This window comes from Sorex fumeus, unplaced genomic scaffold (genome assembly GCF_029834395.1).
Source record: "Sorex fumeus unplaced genomic scaffold, SorFum_2.1 ptg000007l, whole genome shotgun sequence".
In the NCBI taxonomy this organism is placed as follows: Eukaryota; Metazoa; Chordata; class Mammalia; order Eulipotyphla; family Soricidae; genus Sorex; species Sorex fumeus.
In genome coordinates this window covers 39,002,357-39,024,820 of record NW_026606064.1, presented here as the reverse complement: position 1 = coordinate 39,024,820, position 22,464 = coordinate 39,002,357, and the positions used below count along the sequence as shown (strand labels likewise).

The 22,464-nt window shown below is 43.1% G+C and overlaps 1 protein-coding gene across 2 annotated transcripts in view; it reads left to right on the top strand.

Moving 5' to 3' along the window:
- GALNT2 (polypeptide N-acetylgalactosaminyltransferase 2) overlaps window positions 1-22,464 on the top strand; it is a 230,287-nt gene that overhangs the window by 144,066 nt on the left and 63,757 nt on the right. For both annotated transcript variants that reach the window (XM_056130748.1, XM_056130739.1), the window contains exon 3: window positions 15,055-15,208. In XM_056130748.1, the coding sequence (XP_055986723.1) occupies window positions 15,055-15,208 (154 nt within the window). The remainder of the gene's footprint in view (window positions 1-15,054; window positions 15,209-22,464) is intronic.

The following is a 22,464-nucleotide window of genomic DNA, read 5'->3' as shown; positions in this document are numbered from 1 at the left end:
GGCCACGCCCATGAACCACCTCCAGTGCCATTTAAACTCACTAAATGCCATGATCCAGAGACAAAAATAAATCTCACAAGAAAGCCACAAGTTGTATCACCCTATCTAAACTTTCAGAATCCCTGGAGTATGTGGCCGCTTTTCGGCCAACAAGTTTTTATACTCTCCTCCACATGACAGGCTTGGGTGGTGGGGGGTTAATTAAAAGGGCTGGGAGGGCTGAAACGATAAACGATAACACAGCACGTAGGGCATTTGCCTTGCACACAGCTGACCCATGTTTGATTCCCAGTATCTCATATGGTCCTCTGAGCACTGCCATGGGTAAGTCCTGAGCACAGAGCCAGGAGACCCCTGTGCATCACCGGGTGTGACCCAAAAAAGGGGGGAAAAAAAGGATGGGAAGGTGTTATGGTGGTGGAATTGGTGTTGGAATACTGATTGTGGTCAATTACTGTGAAATACTTTATTAAAATAAAATCGGGGGGATCAATACCACATTGAATGGATTTTAAGTCACATATAGTAAAAACACTTAAGATGGCTTCTTCCCTCTTTTCTCCACAAATGTCTTAAATCCACTAGAACAAAACAAACAACCCACAGGAAGTTTCTGATTAATCCTGACATGAGATTATTATCTGACTATTTCACTCAGAGATTCTACACCATATGGGTAATAAACATTACCATGTGGGTAATGCTTATTTTATACAGGAAGAAGCTGTGGCTTAAGGCTCCTTGACTTCTCCAGGAGATAAGGAAGAAGGGGTGGGCGCCACAGAACTAATGAATCTAACACAAGCATTTAAACTCTCCTATGTCTGGTGCTACTGAGATAATGAGAAGAGTGTAGACAATGGAGGGCCTGCACTCTCAGAGGGGATGCATATCTTCTGTAAGACCTATGAATATACAAAGTCTCTGTCACTGGGAAAGCCCAACTTTGACAAACTTCAGGTTTATGGTCTAGCATGGGATGAACTTGGAAGTCACTGATCCATCCTAAAAACTAGCTCTGAGATGGATCCCTTGATTCTGGAGTTTTAACATCTTTCGATTATCTCTTCGTAGAAAAGGGTTAATCTAGTATCCTTAAGATGAAATAAGAATAGATTTTTAAGTCTCTAACGCTACATTTCATTTCAAGTCTAGAGAAAAAGCACTTTTGTCCTTAAATTCTACGGTCTCTTCAATTTCAGCATCACAAATTCTGTAGCCACTAAACTTTGTTTTTCTAGTGCTGATTTTTAGAAACCTGCTGATGAATTGTATGCTTGTCCTGGATGTAAAGAAAGCTCTTTGGTTTGAAAAGTTAGCTTCCTCTATTGCTTTGCCTCTTCAGTATTGTTGGATATGGTGAGATGCTGGTGGAGCAGCCTTTGATGCCGAAGGGCCTGTGAAGGAGCAGAGGCCAATGGGCCACGGACATGCTGCCTCTGTCCCTGTAGACATTGTTCATGGAGGCCTCATTAGTGGGTTGCCTGTCATCCTTTTACACGTCACCTAACTCCTGATTGTCTCATCAAGTGTTGCAGGCGACTTTCTCATGAAATAGGAATCAGCCTCTAGAGAAATGCTGCTGCCTTCCTCCTCTGCCCATCTTGGTCACCTGGTACCTGACATGGTTGAGGCTGGCAAAGTATGCCATGAGATACTTACTCCGAGTGGATGGATGTTAGTGTCCACCCAGGCCCACTGGAAAGTTGTTAGACTGTCCAGCCTATAATGAACTTTATCCACATGGCACAGGAATTGGTCCCCACCACTTGAGAACTGTGTGCTCAGGCTAGAACAAGGAACAGGAAAATCAGTCTAGGATTCTGGGTTCATTATCTTCCCTACTTCACTAAAAGTGGAGTGACTATATTTTGTTTAGAAAAATAGGAGAGTGAGAAATTTACATGAAGGGGACAACATTGAGGAAAACAAGTCATCCTAAGCAGTTTCCATTCTAGGAAGAGCCTCTCCTACCCTGAATTCCTCATTCCTGCCTGGTTTCATAACCAGATTTCTCCAAACAGCACTTGCTTATTTTCCCATAAATATAAATTTATATATGTATAATCTGTCACCGATGAATAGGGAAACACTTCAGTTTTTCTAGAGCTTAAACCTGCTGCAAAGAAAATGAGGTAAACTGGTACCTGTTCAGCATTGCTGCAGATTTGGGAAATGCCCACCTTCTTCTTTCCTCCTTCTGGGGGATTGAGTGGGCTCTGGCATTGTGCATTAAAATATTAAGATTCACTCCATTTTTTCCCATTTTTGTGTATACAGTTCAGTTCCAGCCTTCTCCAGCACTGTATTGGCATCGCCAACTCTAACTATCCCCATTAAACAGACTCCTCGTTTCTCCTCAGCTCCTGGTAAAACATTTTGCTTTGTGTCTCTGTGAATCTGACTTCCTGGTGCCACATTTAAGTTGAATCGAGTTCTTCCTGATGCCAAATTTAAGTTGAATCAAGTTGAATTAAGTTCTCTTCTTGTGACTGGCTTCCTTCACTTAAGGCAGTGTCCTAAAGCCATATCCTCACAGCAGCAGGTGTTGTCAGTTTCTGTGAGTTTTCCAGAGGAAAAGGCATGGACACACACTGGGGACTCGAGCATTCAGTGGCTGAGAGCCACCTCCCCAGGCCTGACAACAGCACCGGACGGACAAAGAACCCAGGGAATGGAGAAACAGGGCCTGGGGTGGTCGGTGGTCGGTTTATTTCTCTCTACTCCCCAAAATAGTCTTTTTTTTTTCTTTTTGGGTCACACCCGGCAATGCACAGGGGTTACTCCTGGCTCTGCACTCAGGAATTACTCCTGGCGGTGCTCAGGGGACCATATGGGATCCTGGGAATCAAACCCAGGTCGGCCACATGCAGGGCCAACACCCTACCCGCTATGCTGTCGCTCAAACCCCTCCCTAGCATAGTCTTACAGCACAGTTATAGTCATAGTTTTGGTCATACTCCAAGTCATCATAGTTCCATCAGCCTATTCTCCTTATAGACCTCAAAGTCCTCTGTTCTGTTGTATCTTCTTCCTCGTCTCATCATAGTCTCATAGTCTTCTACTTCCAGTCATCGTTGTCGTCTAGTCCTCCTTCTAGTTCTTGCAGACCCTTTAGTTCTCATAGACCTCAAAGTCCCAAGGTCCCTTTTCCCCTTACAGCATAGTTAAATAGCAATCATGAAGGGTGGGGTACACATAGGTGGAATTAAACATTGTCATAACAACAAACAGAGGTAAAGCCACTCCTCGAGGGGAAGTTCTCGAAGATTAATTCAAGGACAAAATCTCATCTGAGGGTTCTGCACTCTAGATTACTAAAATTCACTCAAGGGCAGGATTCCATCTAGGGTGTATTGCTTTCTCCTTTCCTCAGCTAGTAATTAATTTAACCAATCATAGTAAATTTACTTCTTATACTATTTCTAGTCATTTTGTATGAACACAGTGAGAGATATATTAAGCTTACAGGTTATCTCTTCCTGGGGACATCCTAGACTTCCATTCTCAGGCCACGTTAGTCTTTCCTAACCCCAGCAGAGTTCTTATTTTTTTATTCATTTATTTATTTGTTTATTTTTAATTTTTGTTAGTGAAACAGTATGAGGTACAGTTGTAGACTTAGAAATTTTTGTGCTTGGGTTTCAATTATACAATGATCAAATACCCATTCCTCCACCAGTGCCCATTTCCCACCACCACGAATCCCAGTATTCCTCCCACCCCCCATCCCCTCATCCCACCCTGCCTCTGTGGCAGGGCATTCCCTTTTGTTCAGCAGAGTTCTTATTAAGTTACTTCTTTTGGGTCATCACAGAGTTTGTTCCATGACCATGCTCTTAACTTATTATACTTATGGCACTTAGCTTGTCTCCTTTCGATGCCAGGGTAGCGTACAGCTTTCCCTGAGTCCATCCAGTCCCTTTGTCGGGACCCTGCTTTTGGAGTGCTAAGAACTAAGGGCAACCGAGGCTTAAGTCAAGCAAATATGGTTGGGTACCTAGGAATAAATATTATTTTGGAGGCAATTAGCTCCCATGATACAAAGCATAGCATGAACTGTCTTTCTGTTTCTATACAAAAAGGACATTGCTAAATAAACCAGACATGGCTGGCACCTTCTAAAAGAGTGTTTGCTATGGGGAAATGAAACCTGCCAACAACAACCAAAAAAAAGAATGTAGATTGCCTTTGGAGGCATCACTTAAACTTTGCCCATTTACAGTGAGAACTAGAAACCTAAATTTGCAAGGGGAGAGAAACCTGGATGTGAGCTGTGGTTCTTGTACATTATAGCAGCAATGTGCATAAGTTTAACTTCTAAGTTTTAGTTTCTGTTTCACTTGTGGAATGGAAAAGGTTGTACTTTGCATCTGCTTAGAGCAGTTGACTTGTAGTTCCTGGTTTTTGATGCTCTTTTTTCTTCAGCCCTCCATGCATTGATTTTATTTGGGTGATAGATTTACTTTGTTTCCTGCACTAATATTTCATACAAAAAAAGCTCTGTGTGTGACAAGCATGTATGACAAGTTAAGTTTATTGTGGTTAGACTCCATCACTCATGAAGGAAAAATGGAGTTTCTATTTAAAATTTGGAGAGAAATTATGTGAATATTTTTTCATTTCAAGCCAGATGTAGCCCTCAAAATGCAAATCAAACTATTTATGGGTGGGATTTTTTTCACTGTATTACTGGCACAAAAAATTTACAGTAAATAGTGTATTTATTGTGTCTACCCTAAGCCTATATATACATTGGATTTCTTCTTTTATTTTCTTTTAAATAACTTTTGGTCATTCTTTGAATATTTTTCTTTTTTTTTCCATTTTGAAAATTAATTGCAGAGGATGCCTTATATTAAAAGACAGTTTCTCCAGGTGAACAAAATTCATTGTCTTACCAGATATCCTGTGACAAGTAATAAGGTATTATTTACTTACCTTTGTAATTTAAGTGAATATATGTTTGTTTGTAATCCTGGCCTTATCCTGTCTTCCGTTTCATAATGAAACATTGTAACCTTGAAAGAAAATTAAGGCTTTTTTTTTCTCTTTTAGCATAGTAAAAATACATTCAATTTGAGATCAAACGTGAGGTTGAAATAAATCTAAGAGCTTTGTCCTTTGATTCAAAAATAATTCTGTTTCCCTTCTTGGCTCCTTTCCCAGAAGAGACTGCTCACTTTTACACAGATGAGCTTTCCATTTGTTTTAGCTGTCCTTAGAAGGATTTGAATGAAAACTTGCAGGGCAGCCCCAAGACATGCAAAGTATTCAGAAGTCTCCTACACCTGCTTGCACTGGTGATGATAGGGCAGCGGGGAGCTGTTTCTATAAAGGCTCTTCCTCCCCCATCCACTTGCAAGGGCAGAAGGGCCATGGAACCTCCTCAGGAATGTGTGTCAGCGCCATCCCTGTGCCCCAAACCCCTGAGTGTTTTTTCTTGAATCTGGAAATTAAACGTGTCTTTGAGTGGCAGGGCTTTTTTTTTCTGTGATGCTAGTCTAGTGAAAGTTTATTACATAGATATTAGGACTTTTAATGTGAGGATAAATAATAGCAAAATTTTTTTTTTAATATATGAAGCTATTTGGAATGCACTTGCCTGTGGAAATGAGTTGGTGAGTTACAGCTGGGACTGTGCAGGAGGCAGGACTTTTCTGACTCTCCAGTCCTCTGAGTTGGAGCCTCATGGGCACCTGGGCACCAGCCAGCTGCTCTAGCAGCTCTGGGATGCTGTGTTATTCTTCTTTTAGAGGCACCAAGGGAGAGGAAATCCTAAATCTCGCCTAGGAGGAGAAAAAATCTGAAAGGAGGGTTATAATCCAGGACCCTGGTAGGCAGACTAGGGAAGAGAGACAAAGTGCTGAATTTGAGGGAGCAAAGTCTTGTTCTCAAGCTGTGAAAGAAAGAATATTAGTGGGCCCAATAACAGAGATGGGTGAAGAAAGCAAGAAGGCAGAAGTCTGTGACCAGGATCAGTGCGGTACTGACTGTGTCCTGCTGATGGCACTGGTAGGTAAAAACTGCAAGACTGATTGGGGCTGAAGTGATAGTACAGCGGGTAGGGCACTTGCACGCAGCTAACCAGGGTTCAATCCCCGGAATCCAGTATGGTCCCCCAAGCACTTCCAGGAGCGCAGAGGCAGGAAAAATCCCTAAACATCGCTGGGTGTACCCAAAAAGCACAATACCCTGCATTCAGGCTTTGCCTGCCTCTCCAGCTCCTGTCTTTTGGAGAATCCAGGTATCTGTGGAACCAACCATTGCCTTGTGTTCCGGGGGAGTTGCATGAGCAAGCCAGGTGCCTGCAGAACAGTGAAAAACATATTTGTCTACATTTTCAGCTGCAGTTGGAAGTGTAAGAACTTGAGTTCAAACTCTGACATATTTTTGAGTCCATGAATAGATGGACTGAAGGTGTCTCAATAGTACTTGTGAAGCCAGAGTTCCAACCTGAGTATAGAATCCCATTCCCCCAACCCTGTCCTGCAGTTACACTGTCTTCAGAGGGCGACAGCCCCCCTACCCATCCCGCTTACTGTTCCCTTCTGAACAGAAGTATGGTGTCTGTATACGGTTTCTGGACACCATTCTGGAGCAACATCCCAGTGCTCGGATGTGGTAGGGTGCTGTGGTATTTCAGCCCCAGTGCTACCTCCCATTTTTAAGAAATTCTAAAGACTACTAAAATGAGTAGGTGAAGGGCCCTGGTGATCCTGATATATAGAGCTGAGTTTATCTTAGAATAGGCCACCAGGATTTTACTTTCAAATAACTGGACTCAGTCCTATTCTTTCTCTTCATAAAATCCTGGGTTTCTGAGCAAGTCTTCTCTCCTCCCCTCTCCCACAATACCACACATTGTGCCCCTGCCTGAAGCAATCAGAATGACAGTTATGTTTTCCAGGTATTTCCTGGTTAACAGCAGGCAGTGAGGAAGGAAGAGGTGTCAGTATAGGCTGACCTTTGCTCTTCTAAGCACTGGAAGGTCATAGGCTAAAATTGCTTAAGGTGGTAGTTTGAACTCCGTTACATATAAATTCCGTATGCCTATGTGTTTCTGCCAGTGCTCACTCAGGCAGTACCTCTTGGAGCATAGGAAAGAGAGAATTCTCTGTGGTGTTTTCTCCTGGTCTCTCAGGGTAGGTGTGCAAGTGGGCGGAGCCTCATGTTGAGGCAACAGGGAGATCCAAGGGACTTAGTGCTCTCAGTGACTCCTTGGAGGGTAATTGTGATTGAGGGTTAATTTTTTAACCTCTGTTGTTCAGGGGTTGTCTTTATGTTTGACTAGTTGTATGTATTAGGTCAGTTGCTTATAGATGACAATGGACTTAGGAGTTGCTTTAGCTGTCATGATTTTGTTTACTGTAATCACAACTCTGGGAGTAGAGTAGTATTTAAATTTTATATGTAGTAGATTGTTACATGAGAGCTGTGGTCACAGTTCTAGGTTGAGCCCCCTTCCTTTTGTGAAGTATTTTTTCAGCTGCTCCCCCTCTCTGGTTCTGCAGACAGCAGCTAAGATCACAAGCTCCATCTGTGACATAGGCCATTTGTTGAACAATTCCATGCCCTCAGTTCCCCTTGTGTTGGGGAACCGTTTTTCCCCAACGTGACCAGACACGTTGCGCACCAGGTCCCAGCAGACTCAGGGTGAATGATGACTGGTGCATGGAAAAACCACTCCAGGAGACAGCTGGTAGCCACTTACTTTATTGCCAAATACACATGTATTTTATAGTGGGTCTTGGCTTAAGAGGGTGGTCCAATCACATAAATTTAGCTTTACTGTCCTTTCCAACTCTGCTTTGCCCCAACCCAATCCCAATTAGGACTGGATGCTGCCTTTAGGTGACAATTCTTGAGGGGGTTGAGTGAGACTCAACACCAGGTACCTGGTGCTTGTAAAATGTACCCAGACACTCCCTAAGGTCACTATTTCAGGGATAGGTCTTATCTTCTACACAGGAACAGATCTTATCAGCTCTGGCGCCTGTTGCCATGTTGCCTGATGATCTGACTGGGATAATTCAATCAGCATCGGAAGCAAACTCAAGAGGACAGCATTTTAAAAGATGTCTGCAGATGAATGGAATTAGGTCTGGGAACTGTGGCCTCACACTGGACAAGAGCATTTCTCAGTTGTGGTGTCAGCACTGCAGTGATACCATCTTTATGATACGGAATGAAGCTGTCTTCAGAAGTAGGCAAGAGTTGGGTTGCTTTATTATTTATTCACGTAATTTGAGGGGCGGTGATCAACACCTGTCAGGGTTCAGGGAATTGAACCTGACAGAGTGCTGGGGATGGAATCTGGACTGGCTGTGTACCTGGCAAGCATCCTATCCAGTGCACTATCTCTCCAGCCTCCTGGAGTTGAGTTGCCTTACAATGGACTTGGGGTGCCAGACCCAGGATAAAATAATCAGATCAACAAGTATTTATGGATAGCATACAGAGGATATTGGGGTTCTCTGGGTGAAAAAATAGCAATATAACTGGAGATGTGGTCCATGCATATGGGAACTACCTATTAAGCCAGCTAGGAATAGACTCTCTGGTAAGAATACAGAACTGTGAGAGGACATAGTGCTCACAGGACAGGAAGGGAAGTCTTGGATTGATTGCATTGTATTCAAGGAAGGGAACTAGAAACCCAGGGAGGGTGCCTGATGGTTTGACTGTATTTGGGTATGTGTCTTAATCCTAACTCAGCACTTCTGTGTGAGATCACAGACATGTGGTTTGTCCTGCCTAAGGAAGTAGAAGAATATGGAAAGATAGTACAGGAGGTAAGGTCCTTGCTTTTGCATGTAGCCAATCCCAGTTTAAATCCCTAGCACCACATATGGTCTCCTGAGTCCCATCAGGGGTCACTTCTGCACACAGAGCCAGGAATAGTCCCTGAGCACCACCAGGCATGGCCCAAATCCCCTTCACCCCCACCCTGCTCCTCAAAAAAAAGGTGGGGGGAAGGTTTTTAAGTAAGTAGACTTGATCCTTGAACAAGTTGGGTTTGTATACTGCACAGAACTGCATGGTTCCACTTACTTTGATGTTGGTTGGTTAAATCTGCAGATATAGAACATGTCTAAACATAGGACATCCAGAACCAACTCTAAGTTATATGTATGTAGGTTTTCACCAGAAATGGTATGGGGAATTGGTGCTGCTGACCCTTGAGTTGCTCAAGGACTGTCTGTAATCATCAGTAAGCAGTTTCTTTACAGAATCAGGTTTAACCCTCTCAAGCTCACATGACACAGCTCAGCTCTAATGACTATCCAAGGGAAGTCTGTCCTCTGGAAATACATTTACTCTCAAATATTTCTGTAACTTCATTTAATAAGTGAGCTATTTCTATAGTCTCTCATAGAGTAATGTTCTTTTTTTCCTTTTATTTTATTTTTGTGAAGTCATTTAATAAGTGAAATAAGTGAAATAACTAGATTTCAGACTCAATTCTTTTGTTTCCTGATATAATACCTACAACCCAATAATAAAAATATACAAATTAATGTTAATCCAATTTTCTTTTTCCCTTCCTCTTTCTCTCTCTTTCTGGGTTTCTGTTTCTGACACTTTCTCTCTCTCTCTCTCTCTCTCTCTCTCTCTCTCTCTCTCTCTTAAATTGAATCAACGTGAATTACAAAGTTACAAAGATAATTGTGACTGAATTTCAGGCATAGATTGTTCCAAACATTTTGAAGTAGAAGATGAGTTCCAAATGTCATTTTTGGCAGTCCTTAAGTTCAGACATTGAATCTATTATTTTGGTTGTTTCTTTCCAACCTCTCACTTAGGCCATTGAACCCTCAGTTGTCTGGCTATGTGGCGGCTTTTCTTTTTGCCTAGACTTGTACTGATAATGTGTCCCCTCTAAGAGCTCTGTTCTGTGTCTTTTCTGCCTCTGCCCAGGATAGTTTCAAACATAATTCTATATATACAGTAAAGAAATAACTAATCTAGAGAATGCTTCTTTAGCCCAGTGACTTTCTTCTTTTTAAAATTTTTTTTAATTACATCACCGTGAGATACAGTTACAAAGCTTTCCTGTTTGAGTTTCAGTCATACAATGATCGAACACCCATCCCTCCACCAGTGCACATTTTCACCACCAATGTCCCCAGTATTCCCTCCTCTATGCCACTCTCCCCCTGCCTCTATGGGAGACAATTTCCCCCATACTCTCTCTCTACCTTTGGGCATTATGGTTTGCAGTACAGATACTGAGAGGCTATCACATTTGCTCCTTTATCTACTTTCAGCATCTGCCACCTCGAACCATCCCTCCAGCCATCATTGGCTTAGTGATCCCTTCTATATTCTAGCTGCCTTCTCCCCCAGCTCATGAGGCGGGCTGCCAACCATGGAGCAGTATTCTTGGCCCTTATGTCTACTGTCTGTGGGTGTCAGTCTCATAAAACGTTATTTTATATTCCACAAATGAGTGCAGTCATTTTATGTCTGTCCCTCTCTTTCTGACTCATTTCACTCAGTATGATACTCTCCATGACCATCCACTTAGAAGCAAATTTCATGAGTTCATTTTCCCTAACAGCTGCATAGTATTCCATGTGTAGGTATACCAAAGTTTCTTTAACCAGTCATCTGGTCTCGTAGCCCAGTGATTTTCAAATCATGTTGTGACCCTGTAGTAAAGTATAAAATCAATTTCACTAGCCATACCCATGTTAAAAAACAATCCAGTAAAGTGAAACCTTTGTTTTAGTTTTATGTGTGTGCTAACATAATGGCATCTGGACATGATGTAATATGTGTAGCGTAGTCAGGCCAACATGTGCCTGATCTATTCTTACACATTGCCAAGCAATGAAAGAAACCACTTATGACTTGACTCTTGTATTTTATTATTTTGGAAATAATGTTACAAGACAAGGTAGCTCACAGTGCTATTGAAGACATTGCTATGTCAAGAGAAAGCAGTCACCTTGGGAATATCTTTGGATACTAGGCTGTCTTTGGAGGTTGAAGCAAGGTTTTTAAGTCACAAGGGGCTTCTATGTTATACTACATTGTTCAGCTCTTAAGTCAAATCTCCCTTCTTTAGGGAACCCTTCACAATTCCCTCTCTTTTCTTCCTCTCTGCCCCGTTTTTAATCTGGTCTGTTAGATGCTTCCACAGAACATTTTTCAGAGCACTCAGCTCAGCTTTTTTATAGTACATTTATTTTTATGATTTCTTTTTATGACTGTTGTCTCCATTTCCTAGAATGTGGTGTGCAGGCACTGACATTTGGCCTGTTTTTTCTCCTTTTCCTATAGGAACCAGTATGATACCTAGCACATAGTAAGCATCCAAAATATTCCAGATATTTCTAGACAAGCTCAGACCACCTCCAGCCTCTCAGGTGATTAACATAAAATTCTCTGTTGTGTCCTTTTTATTCCGGGACATGTGTGGGATTGAAATTTCAGTTCCAGAGATTGGAATCTGAAGTTTGGAGAGGCCAACCTCATAGTTACTGCTACCTCCTCCTGCAGACCACACTGATCAAGGGTAAACTCCCTTCTCTTCTTACCACCCCGCTACTTCAATGAGAAGTAAGTAAGGTAGAAGTACAGTTTTAGACAACAACACCTCTCACAGAATGGTGTCTTACAGTAAAGAAGATTCGGTCCATTGGGCAGTGAAATGGACTCATCATTTGAATTCTGCGGTAGTTACTTCTGGTATAGATTTAACTGAGGTTCCTCTTTGTGTGTGAGTAGAGCGAGCACAGCTCATGAGGAGGAAGGCTGGAGTGTTCACTGTCTCCGAGAGTGCATGGGGGTAAAGGCAGGAAGATTAGTGAATGTTTCTAGTATTTCTAGGCATCAGTGAGTCTGTCTTAGTATGGAATGCATGTGTAGAAATATTTTAGGTAGATCAGCACTCTGACTGACTCTCATAGCTAGATGTTTATGGGGACGTGAGCTCACTGCCATAATCTGGGAGCTGGTGGATTGGGGAACTGCTTTCTAATTTGAGAGGCCAGACCTCTCTGACCTGGAGCATCATTTCCACAGCAACCAGTAGTGATGAGATAAGGTTTGTGACCTCTAACAGTAATTCTAACAAGAAGTGGTTGAGCTTTTAAACTGAAAATTTACTCTGTGACCTTGGAGAAATCTCTGTAACTAAATCCATTTTCTCATCTCAGAAATAGAGAAATAAACAGGATATTCTCTTGATAATTGTAAAGAACCCATGTTGGGAAGCACATTTGCAGGTTCACACATTGGCTATCGTAACTGGGTGCTGATCTTAACTGACTAGCCCACTGTGTGACCTGCTGTAGAATTGCTGTGGCCAACACTCCTGATGCTTCTTCTGAGGGGTGTGTGTGTGTGTGTGTGTGTGTGTGTGTGTGTGTGTGTGTGTTTGGGGTAGAGTGGGGCAGAAGGATTGGAGCACACCAAGCCAAGGATCAAAACCTGGTATGCAACATGCCAGGCAAATGCCCCACCCTCTTATTGCTCCAGCCCCCCTATGGGTAGTTGTTTTTAGCCCCTTCCTTCACCTCTCTTTCCAGAATTTCATGCACTCACCTTTTCTGACTAACCATTTAGGCTTACTCCCTGGCTCCTGAATAAGCTCACTCCCACCAGGAGTGAGCTTATTCAGGAACTTTTTTTGTCTTGCTTCTGCTTTCCCCAAGGTGATTCGTTCAGAGTCAGCTTATCAGAGAAACCCCACCAGATCACCCCATATAAAACAGCACTTCAGAAGGGTCTGTCACATAATACCTTATGTTTCTCCCAGCACTGAGTTCATAAGTTTCATGGGACAAGGTTGTTATTTTCTTATTCTTTCTTTTGGGGGAGGCTGCCATACAGAATTGGCACATGGTAGGACATTAAATCCTCCTTTAAAAATTTGTTTTTACTTTATTCATTTTATTTGTTGTTGTTGTGGGGGGTCACCCCTGTCAGTCAGTGCTCTGGACTTACTCCTGGCTCTGTGTTAAGTGATTACTCCTAGCATTGCTGGGGGACTGACCATATGTGGTGCTGGACATTGAACCCAGGTTGGCTGCATTCAAGGGAAGGTCCTATGTTATTCTGTCGCTCCAGTCCCAATTTATTTTATTTTAAGGAACCTTCTCTAAGATTATAGATGTAGCAAATGAGTGGTAAACCGTGATTTAAACCCAGAATGGACACCAAGCCTCGGTCCATTTTTTCTTTCATTCATTTCTTCCTTTGCTCTTTTCTGTCTCTTACTCCTTCATGCCTCGTGCCTTCCAAGCTTACCCCAGCCTGCAGTACCCTTGGCTCTTGATACCATTCAACCAACATACTGCTTCAACCCCAGATCCTAATAAAAAACTTCTCAGCTCAATTTTTACGGTTTTGGAAAACCTATAGTTTGGCATTTGAAATGGCAACAACTGATCTGGTCAGCAGACTTCAAGCAGATGGATCAGGCCACCCAATCTCCATTTCCTTCTAAACAGAAGCCGAGTGTGGTTGAATGTGCATGTGTGAGGAATGATTTCACTAAATTTCAGACATGTAACAGATGTAGAAAGGATCGCTGATCATTTTCAGGAGCGTGCTTCAATGTACTATCATTTGGAGGTATGATTTTTGTTTGATCATTTTAATTTTGTTACCTAATGTTGGGCTGGAGCTGATAGCACAGCTGGTAGGGCATTTGCCTTGCATGCGGCCTACCTGGGTTTGATTCCTCCACCCCTCTCAGAGAGCCTGGCAAGCTACCGAGAGTATCTTGCCCGCACGGCAAAGCCTGGCAAGCTACTCGTGACATATTCAATATGCCAAAAACAGGAACAAGAAGTCACAATTTGTTGTGAGATGTTACTGGTGCCCACTCGAGCAAATTGATGAACAACAGGAGGACAGTGTTACGGTGCTACCTGATGTTATATGTTAAGTTATAGTTGTCCTCTTATGGGAAGGATGGGGTTTACACCCAGAGGTACCCAGGTCTTACTCCTAGTTCTGTGCTCAGCAGTCACTTCTGGTGGACTTGGGGGACCGTATGCGGTGCTGGGGATCAAACCCAGGCCAACTGCATGCAAGACAAGCCTGCTGTACTATCCCTATTGTCTTTTTCTTTTATGTTTATTTATTGAATCACTGTGAAATACAAAGTTACAAACTTGTTCAGGATTGAGTTTCAGTCATACAATGTTTGAGCACTCATCCCTTCACCAATGTCTACTTCCTTCCATCAGTGTCCCCAGTTTTCCTCTTGCTCCCCAGCCTCCCTCTATGACAGACTCTTTTGTGTTTTCCTTTTAGGCACTGTGGTTTGCATGAATATCACTTTACCTCCTTTCAGCATCCAGCTCTTGTCCAGAGCGATCAGCTCCTACTGTTATTGTCTTATTGTTCCATTCTCTGCCCTAACCTTCCTTCCCACATTGTGGGAAGCTTTCTATAAAGACCAGCCCTCCTGGTCTTAGAATAATATCTTTGGGTACTATTCTTCTACTGTGTTTCTCTATATCCTGAAAATGAGTGCTGTCATTCTATGTGTGTCCTTCTCCCTCCGACTCCTTCCGCTCACATGATACTCTCCATATCTGTCCTTGTATAAACAAATTTCATGGCTTCATTTTTCCTAACAGCTCCATAATATTTCATTCCTTAGATGCCCCACAGCTTCTTTATCCACTTGTTTGTTCCTGGGCACTTGGGTTGTTACCAGATTTTGGCTATGATGGCCATATTTGAAATCCTTTGGGGGCGTTAGTTTATTTCCCAGATAGGTAAGACAAACAGTTCAAGTGTAAATGGTTCCATACTTCTGGATATTGTGGCTGAGAATTTCATCCACCAAACCAATATTTGAGATACATTTCTTTAATTTTCTTGAACTGAACTAGAAGAGTTACATTTCCCATGTCATGATGATGCTTGCTCAGACTGTTTTCAACTCATTTATATGTATTTGAATTGCCCTGAGAAGCAGCCCTGGGGGTTTTCTTGAAGTAACATTGTGACTAAAGTTGGTGTACTGAGCAGCCGGGCCTTCTTTTCCACAGTCCCACACTTTCTGTTCTGCTTGGCTTTTTCTAGGGAAAGTCCGGTGGCGGGACTTCAACCAGGAAGCTTACATCGGAGGGACAATGGTCCGCTCTGGGCAGGACCCCTATGCCCGCAACAAGTTCAACCAAGTGGAAAGTGACAAGCTGCGAATGGACAGAGCCATCCCTGACACCAGGCATGACCAGTAAGTAACACACAGCCAGGAGTCAACCTTGCTCTTGTTTTTCCAAAACCCCCAAGGAACTGAATGTTTGTTGTGCCTTTATGGGGTAGGAAACTTTGAAAAAGTACTATGGATGTGTTACTTAACCTGTTAGAAAGCCAAAGAACTGATCTGTATTGGATCAGGTTCTAGTCTTTCAGATACTCCAATGACAGTAGCTGGGGACTGACCAAGACTGGGTGTTGGCAAGAAAACATTGTATTACTGACTTCATGTTCATTGATCACATGTGAAATTTTAAATCCACTTTCAAAGAAAGTACAGGTTCCATGGTTTACAGCCTTGCTGGAAGAACGGAACTAAATTCTTGTTTATTGGTATAATTTAAGAATGTATAGCTACTAGAAAAGGGAAGGAAGGGCTATTGCTGTAGCATCAAAGGGTTTATGTGCTTGCTCTGCATGCGGAAGACCCAGTCACTTAAAGGATCTGGCACTTGACGGTGCAGGGTACCAAATATCTGTGTCACCCCCTAGGAAAGTGATATCTACAACCCTCATGGCCACTCAGCACCTTGAACCTTGTTGATAAGAATCTTTGATTGGGAGACTGTTCATATTGAGATTCATAGAGGGTGAGTACTGATTGAGATTTAAAAACTTAAGAATCCACATTTAGGAGGTAGCCATTTGCCTGGAAACTTGGTGCCTTCCTGCTCACCAAGTCACTTTGAGTCATTTATCCCGCATGTAGGGAAACATGGTTTAAATATCTACAATCCAGACACTGTGCTCAGGTGTTGAGATTCCAGTCAGAAAGTCTTGCCCCAGCTTGGCAGGTGGGAATGACAGGTGACCCAGGAAATGAGGACATAGAGCGGTCAGAAGTGTAAAGGTCAGGAAAGACCCAGGAGGTATGAGTTCTGAGCTGGAGACATCTAGTAAGATGGAAAGTAAAGCAATCAAGGCTTTACTCCAGAGAGCCAGTGAAGGTCTGCTTCCTCTTCAGGTGTCTTGGCAGAATTGAGAGGTGGGTAAGCAGAATGGTGTCATGGTCACGGTTCTCCCGTTGTTCATCGATTTGCTCGAGCGGGTCCAGTAACATCTCCATCATGAGACTTGTTGTTACTGTGTTTGGCATATCGAATACGTCACAGGTAGCTTGCCAGGCTCTGCTGTGCGGGCGAGATACTCTCAGTAGCTTGCCGGGCTCTCCGAGAGGGGCAGAGGAATCGAACTCAGGTCGGCCATGTTGGCTGCGTGCAAGGCAAACGCCCTACCCAAAAAAGTCAGCTCACAAACATGTTTTAAAATTTTGCTTTCCAGGCCAGAGCAGTAATACAGTGGGGGACGGTATTTGCCTTGCACACAGCCAACTTAGATTTGATCCCTGGCATCCCCCAAGCACCGCCAGGAGTAACTCCTGAGCATTACTGGGTGTGACTCAAAAAGCCAAAAAAAAAAAAAAAACCAGTGCTTTCCATTGAAATTAATGGCTTACATTAAAAGAGCACCTTCTCCCCTATCTTAACTTTTTCTCAAGAGGATGGGGAGTAGAGGAACTCCCACACCATAATCAGGAGGTCTGGGGGGCCCAGCACCTTATCTGGCAGTATTTGGGAAACTCCAAGGCTGCACTTGTTTGGGGATCCATGTGGTACTGGGACTTGAATCCTTGTTGAATGCATGACAGGCCTGCACCCTAACCAGGTTGCTATGTTGTCTCCCAGTCTCTTCTCTTTCTTTTAAGGAACTTTACTAACAGTGTCATCATAAGTTAAGTGCCCAGTATTTGCTTCCATTTCTTAACAGCTTTCTTTGGGTTGTGATCAGTTCTCTTTCCTTGTATCACACATATATAAAGTAGATTCACAGTTATTTTTGGCTAAGAGAGTGTGTGTGTGTAAATGTGTATGATATTTTTAGTGTATAAAACTTATGATGGGTATATAGTCCTTATGTTGTACATAATAATATAAGAATCAAATAACTTTCCTAAACATGCTTGAGCGAGCCCAGTAACGTCTCCATTGGAGACTTTGTTGTTACTGTGTTTGGTATATCGAATACGTCACGGGAAGCTTGCCAGGCTCTGCCGTGCGGGCGAGATACTCTTCTGGACTATGTTTAGAAATACCCGTGACGTATTCCTAAACATAGTCCAGAAGATTGTCTTTGCCTTATATGTTCCGTTATCAATTTCAAATGCAGCTTTATATAGCTCTTAAACTGTACTCCTGGAATAGGTTAGTGATTAATACTAAAGTAGGAGTTGTTAGGTGTCCAACGACAGGTGAATGGATTATGATGTGTTATACATACACAATGGAATACTATGCAGCTGCAAGGAAAGATGAAATCATGCAGTTTGCAGTAATATGGTTGGAACTGGAAGATATCACGTAGAGTGAAGAGAGAAGAAGAAAGACAAACATACTATGATCTCACTTTTCTGTGGAATATAGGCTGGATGAGGAAATATATTGTGGTAAAAGAGGGATGTTTAGATTACCCTTAACCCCAGTGTTTAGAGCGGAGATGGAGAACGAAAGAAATCAAGGGAGTGGGGGGAGAAGAGAAAAAGAAGTAATAGGTTAACAGGCATCAGGGCTTCAGTTATACCAGTAATATGAATGAGGGCTATAGCCCACTCAGATTCAACCCAAAACACTGATTCAACATAACTGAAAACATGAGATCTAAGCTGCAACCACTGAAACTTTGTAATGTGTCTGTCAAGTTGACAGGTCGGGGAGTGGAGTGAGGGTTGCTTTGGGGAGGGAATCTAGGATCACTGGTGAAGGGAAGTCGACCCTGGTGAAGGGTTTGCTGTTGAATTATTGTATGCGTAAAACACAGCTATCAGTAACTTTGTAGATCATGGTTCTTTAATAAAAAACAATTTAAAACAGAAAACATGGTACTAAAAAATAAAATACGGGGTTGTTGACTTAGAACCCAAGAGAGCTATATATCATCTCTGGGACTCTGGGACAAGATATATCTGCATATATAGGATGAGAGTCCCAGGTGAGTACATCCCCACTCACCCTCTATCCCTTTGTACCTAGCCAGTGCTCCTGAGGCCATTCTCAAAGTCCTCACAACTTACTGTGGTAAACACTAAGTCTGTGCTTACTGCATGGAGAGCAGCAAAAGCCCCCAGAGTGTTAATACCTTGCCTGCTAATTAGGGACAACTGCCTAAGAACATTAAAATCCAGACAGAACTTTTCAAAGGGCTTGGCATAGACATTGGAGTGCAGTTAAAACACTTATCTTTAAAACTCTTTATCTGGTAACTGGAATTGTCTGCTTGGATTTATAGCTCCGTGAGTTTGACTCTTTGGGTTAAGAGTTGATTTCCCTGCTGAGACTTTCCCTCTATATATGCTTTCCCTTAGAATAAAGAGAAGATGGTGTCCTTTCTGGTGACCTGTCAATATTTGGCCTGCCTGTGCCACAAGTCCCTCAAATGACCTCTAAATTATATCTCTTTATATTTTGGGGATTTGAAATATGAGTATATTTGAACCAGTTTGAATGTTCATCGTGTGTTTTGAGAGTTACATTTTTGTTCCAATGACTGTGTCATATTCATTCATATGGTTAAGGAACAGCTGACGTGGCTTCATTGATGTTGGCTTTGGACTGAAAGTCCATTCAGATACAGGGTGGGGCCTCAATCCCAGTGTGTAGTCAACCACACCCACTTTGTAGGAGAGAACTGGGAACCCATGGGGACCTCCATCGTAGAAGCAAAGATGTGGCAGAACCTCAGCTCTTCTGCATGCATCCCTACAGCTCACACTGCTTTCTGCCCAGTCTCAGCTCTGAGAACACCCTGGTTGTGCTAGAAGAATGAATCCAGACAGATAGGATTCTGCATGACTGCCACTAATGGGAGTTCTCACCACAGAGACCTGCTGGACTGTGGCTTCAGGGTCAGTGTGGGACTTGTGTAATTCCAGGACAAGTTTCCAAAGGCTGCAAGCAATGAGCTCATCAATAGGTCCATGAATAGATGCTACTATATACAATCTGCCTTTTATTTTCTTTATTTGGCAGTGAGGAATTGAAATGCTGAGTCACATTCCCAGCCTAGTTACTTCTTATTTTCTGTTCTTCTGTGTAAAAAGGGATCAAGGGTTTGGGACCTGGTCAAAAATAAACAAAAAATTGCACATTAATAATATTTCATTTATTTTTTGAAATAAAACAAATTTGGAAAATTAGAGGATGGGAAGGAATAGAAGAGAAGAGAAGAAATTGATTTTAAGGAGTTTGCTTATGTGACTACCCTGTGACTGTTGAAACCGGAAAATCTCTAGAACAGGCCAACAGCCTGGAGACCCAAGGAGGTGTTGTAGAAAAATAAAAGGCATTGCCAAAAAATCCCACCAGTAGATTGTAAGACCCAAGAAGAAACAAGGAAAACTGAGAGCTAAGGAGGGAGCTTTAGTAACAAGATTCTCTGCAGTGACAGGCACTGCAGCAAGAGCAAGGAGGAGGAGATGAACCATGAGAAGAGGAGAGAGACAGCACATTGACATGGGAACTGAAATTCTGCAGTGGATTTGGTGGGAATGTTTCCCACGTTCAATCATGGTTGAACACTGGATAAAGAAACTGTGGGTTGTAGAATATAAAATAACATAATATGAGACGGACACCCAAGATCAGTAGACACAAGGGCCAGAAATATTGCCCCCCTCATTGGAAGCCTGTCTCATGAGATGGGGGAGGAGGCAGCTGAAATAGAAAAGGGATCACTAAGTAAATGATGGTTGGAGGAATCGTTCGGGATGGGAGATGTATGCTGAAAGTAGATAAAGGACCAAGCATGATAACCTCTTAGTATCTGTATTAATCACTTAATCACTTAACTTCCCGTTAGTCATCGATTTGCTCGAGCGGGCGCCAGTAACGTCTCCATTTGTCCCTGTCGCGTGCTAGTGTAGCCCAATGGCATCTGTTCGCTCCGGGAACATGAAGGGCCTCAAACCGATCGTTCATGATCTTGACAAAGAAGTCTGACCATCTGGTAGGTGGGCGGCCACGCGGTCTCTTGACATCCCGTGGAATCCAATCAGTAACAGCTCTAGTCCAACGGTCATCTTTAAATCTCATTACGTGACCAGCCCATCTGATTTTCGACACCTTGGCAAATGAGACAGCGTCCCTGATCCTTGATCGTCGACGGATGTCAGAACTCCGGATTCGTTCTCTCATTTGAGTGAAACGTGATATTCCAAGCATAGCTCCTTCTATTCTTCTTTGGGAGACCTGAATGGCGTTCTCATCTTGTTTGCGTAGGGCCCAGGTCTCTGAAGCATATGTTAATGCAGGAAGAACAGTGGAATCAAAGAGATGTGCCCGGAGCCGGAGGTTCTTCGTCCTCTTAGCTATTTCTTCGACATTCTTGAAGGCCTTCCAAGCCGCTCTCTTCCTCCTGCGCAGCTCGGGTGCCAGGTCATTTGTCATGTTGACCTCTCGACCTAGGTAGACATAGCTGTTGCATTCGGAGATGGTCGTTCCATTGAGAGCGAATGGGGCGTCAGGAACAAGGCTGTTTCTCATAAACATTGTCTTCGTAAGATTCAGCTGTAGTCCTACCTTTCCACACTCACGGTCAAAGTCGGCCAGCATTTGTGCCGCTTGGCTGATGTTTGGTGTTATTAAAACAATGTCATCAGCAAAGCGGAGGTGGTGTAATTGCCGACCATCTATCTTCACTCCCATTCCTTCCCATTCCAGTCGTCGCATGATGTTCTCGAGGGTGGCACTGAAGAGTTTTGGTGAAATGGTATCACCCTGCCGCACCCCTCTCTTGACATCAACGATCACTTCTTTGTAGAATGGTGAGATCCTGGTAGTGAATCCGCAATAGAGCTCACGGAGGATCCTGATGTATTGGGCTTGAATGCCCTGATTGGCTAGGGCTTCAATGACCGCTTCCGTCTCAACAGAATCAAAGGCCTTCTTTAAATCAATGAACGTTAAGCAGAGCGGCATCTTGAACTCCCGAGAAACCTCAATGAGCTTGGTTATCGTGTGGATATGGTCGATGGTGCTGAATCCTTTGCGGAACCCTGCTTGCTCGCATGGTTGTCCTTCATCTAATGTTCTGCCAATCCTATTCAGGATGACTCGAGTGAACAACTTGTAGATGACAGACAATAGGCAGATCGGGCGATAGTTGCCAATGTCATGGATGTCTCCCTTCTTGAACAGTAGTACGGTCCTGCTGGTTTTCCATTGGGACGGAACCTTGCATTCAGACAGGTAGCGAGTGAAGAGCCGAGCCAGTGTATTGATGAGTACTGACGGCAGGTTCTTCAGGTGTTCAGGTCTGACCTTGTCTGGGCCAGGTGCTGTTTGTTTCTTTACAGACGAAATGGCGTGTCGGATTTCGGAGGGGAGAACGTTGGGAACAACATACCCATCCTGTGGAATTTGGTATGTTGGCAAGTGGACATGGCTATCGAAGAGATTTGAGTAGAAGTCATGGATAATGTTCTCCATTGCCGTTCTGGAGGATGTGATGGATCCATCAGGACGTCGGAGGGCAGTCATCTTGGTCTTATAGTATCTGTATTAGAGACCATAATGCCCAAAAGTAGAGAGAGAGTATGGAGGAAATTGTCTGCCATAGGGGCAGGGGGAGGGTTGGAAAGGGGGGGGATACTGGGGACATTGGTGGTGGAGAATGTACACTGGTGGAAGGATGGGTGTTCGATCTTTGTATAATTGAAACTCGAACATGAAAGTTTGTATCTATTTCACCGTAATTCAGTCATAAAAAATTTTAAAAAAAAATGGTACATCTACACAATGAAATACTACGTAGCCACAAGGAAAAAATGAAGTCATGAAATTTGATTATAAATGAATGGACATGGAGAATATCATGCTGAATGAAATGAGTCAGGAGAGGTACAGATATAAGATGATTGCACTCATTTGTGAGATATAAAAAGATTAGTATGAGATTAATATCCAAGGATGGAAAAAACAGGAGGCAAGAGGGCTGGTCAGTGGTTGGAAGCTTGCCACAAGTGTGTGGGAGGCAGAGGGTAGTTGGGATATAGAAGGAACCGCTATGACAATAATAGTAGAAAATGGTCACTCTGGACAAGAGCTGAGTGCTGAAAGTAGGTATAGGGATACACATGCTAACTTTTCAGGACCTGTATTGCAAACCATAATGCCCAAAAAGGGAGAGAGGGAGAGGGAGAGGGAGAAGAAAAGTGCCTGCTATAGAGGCAAGCGGGGTGGG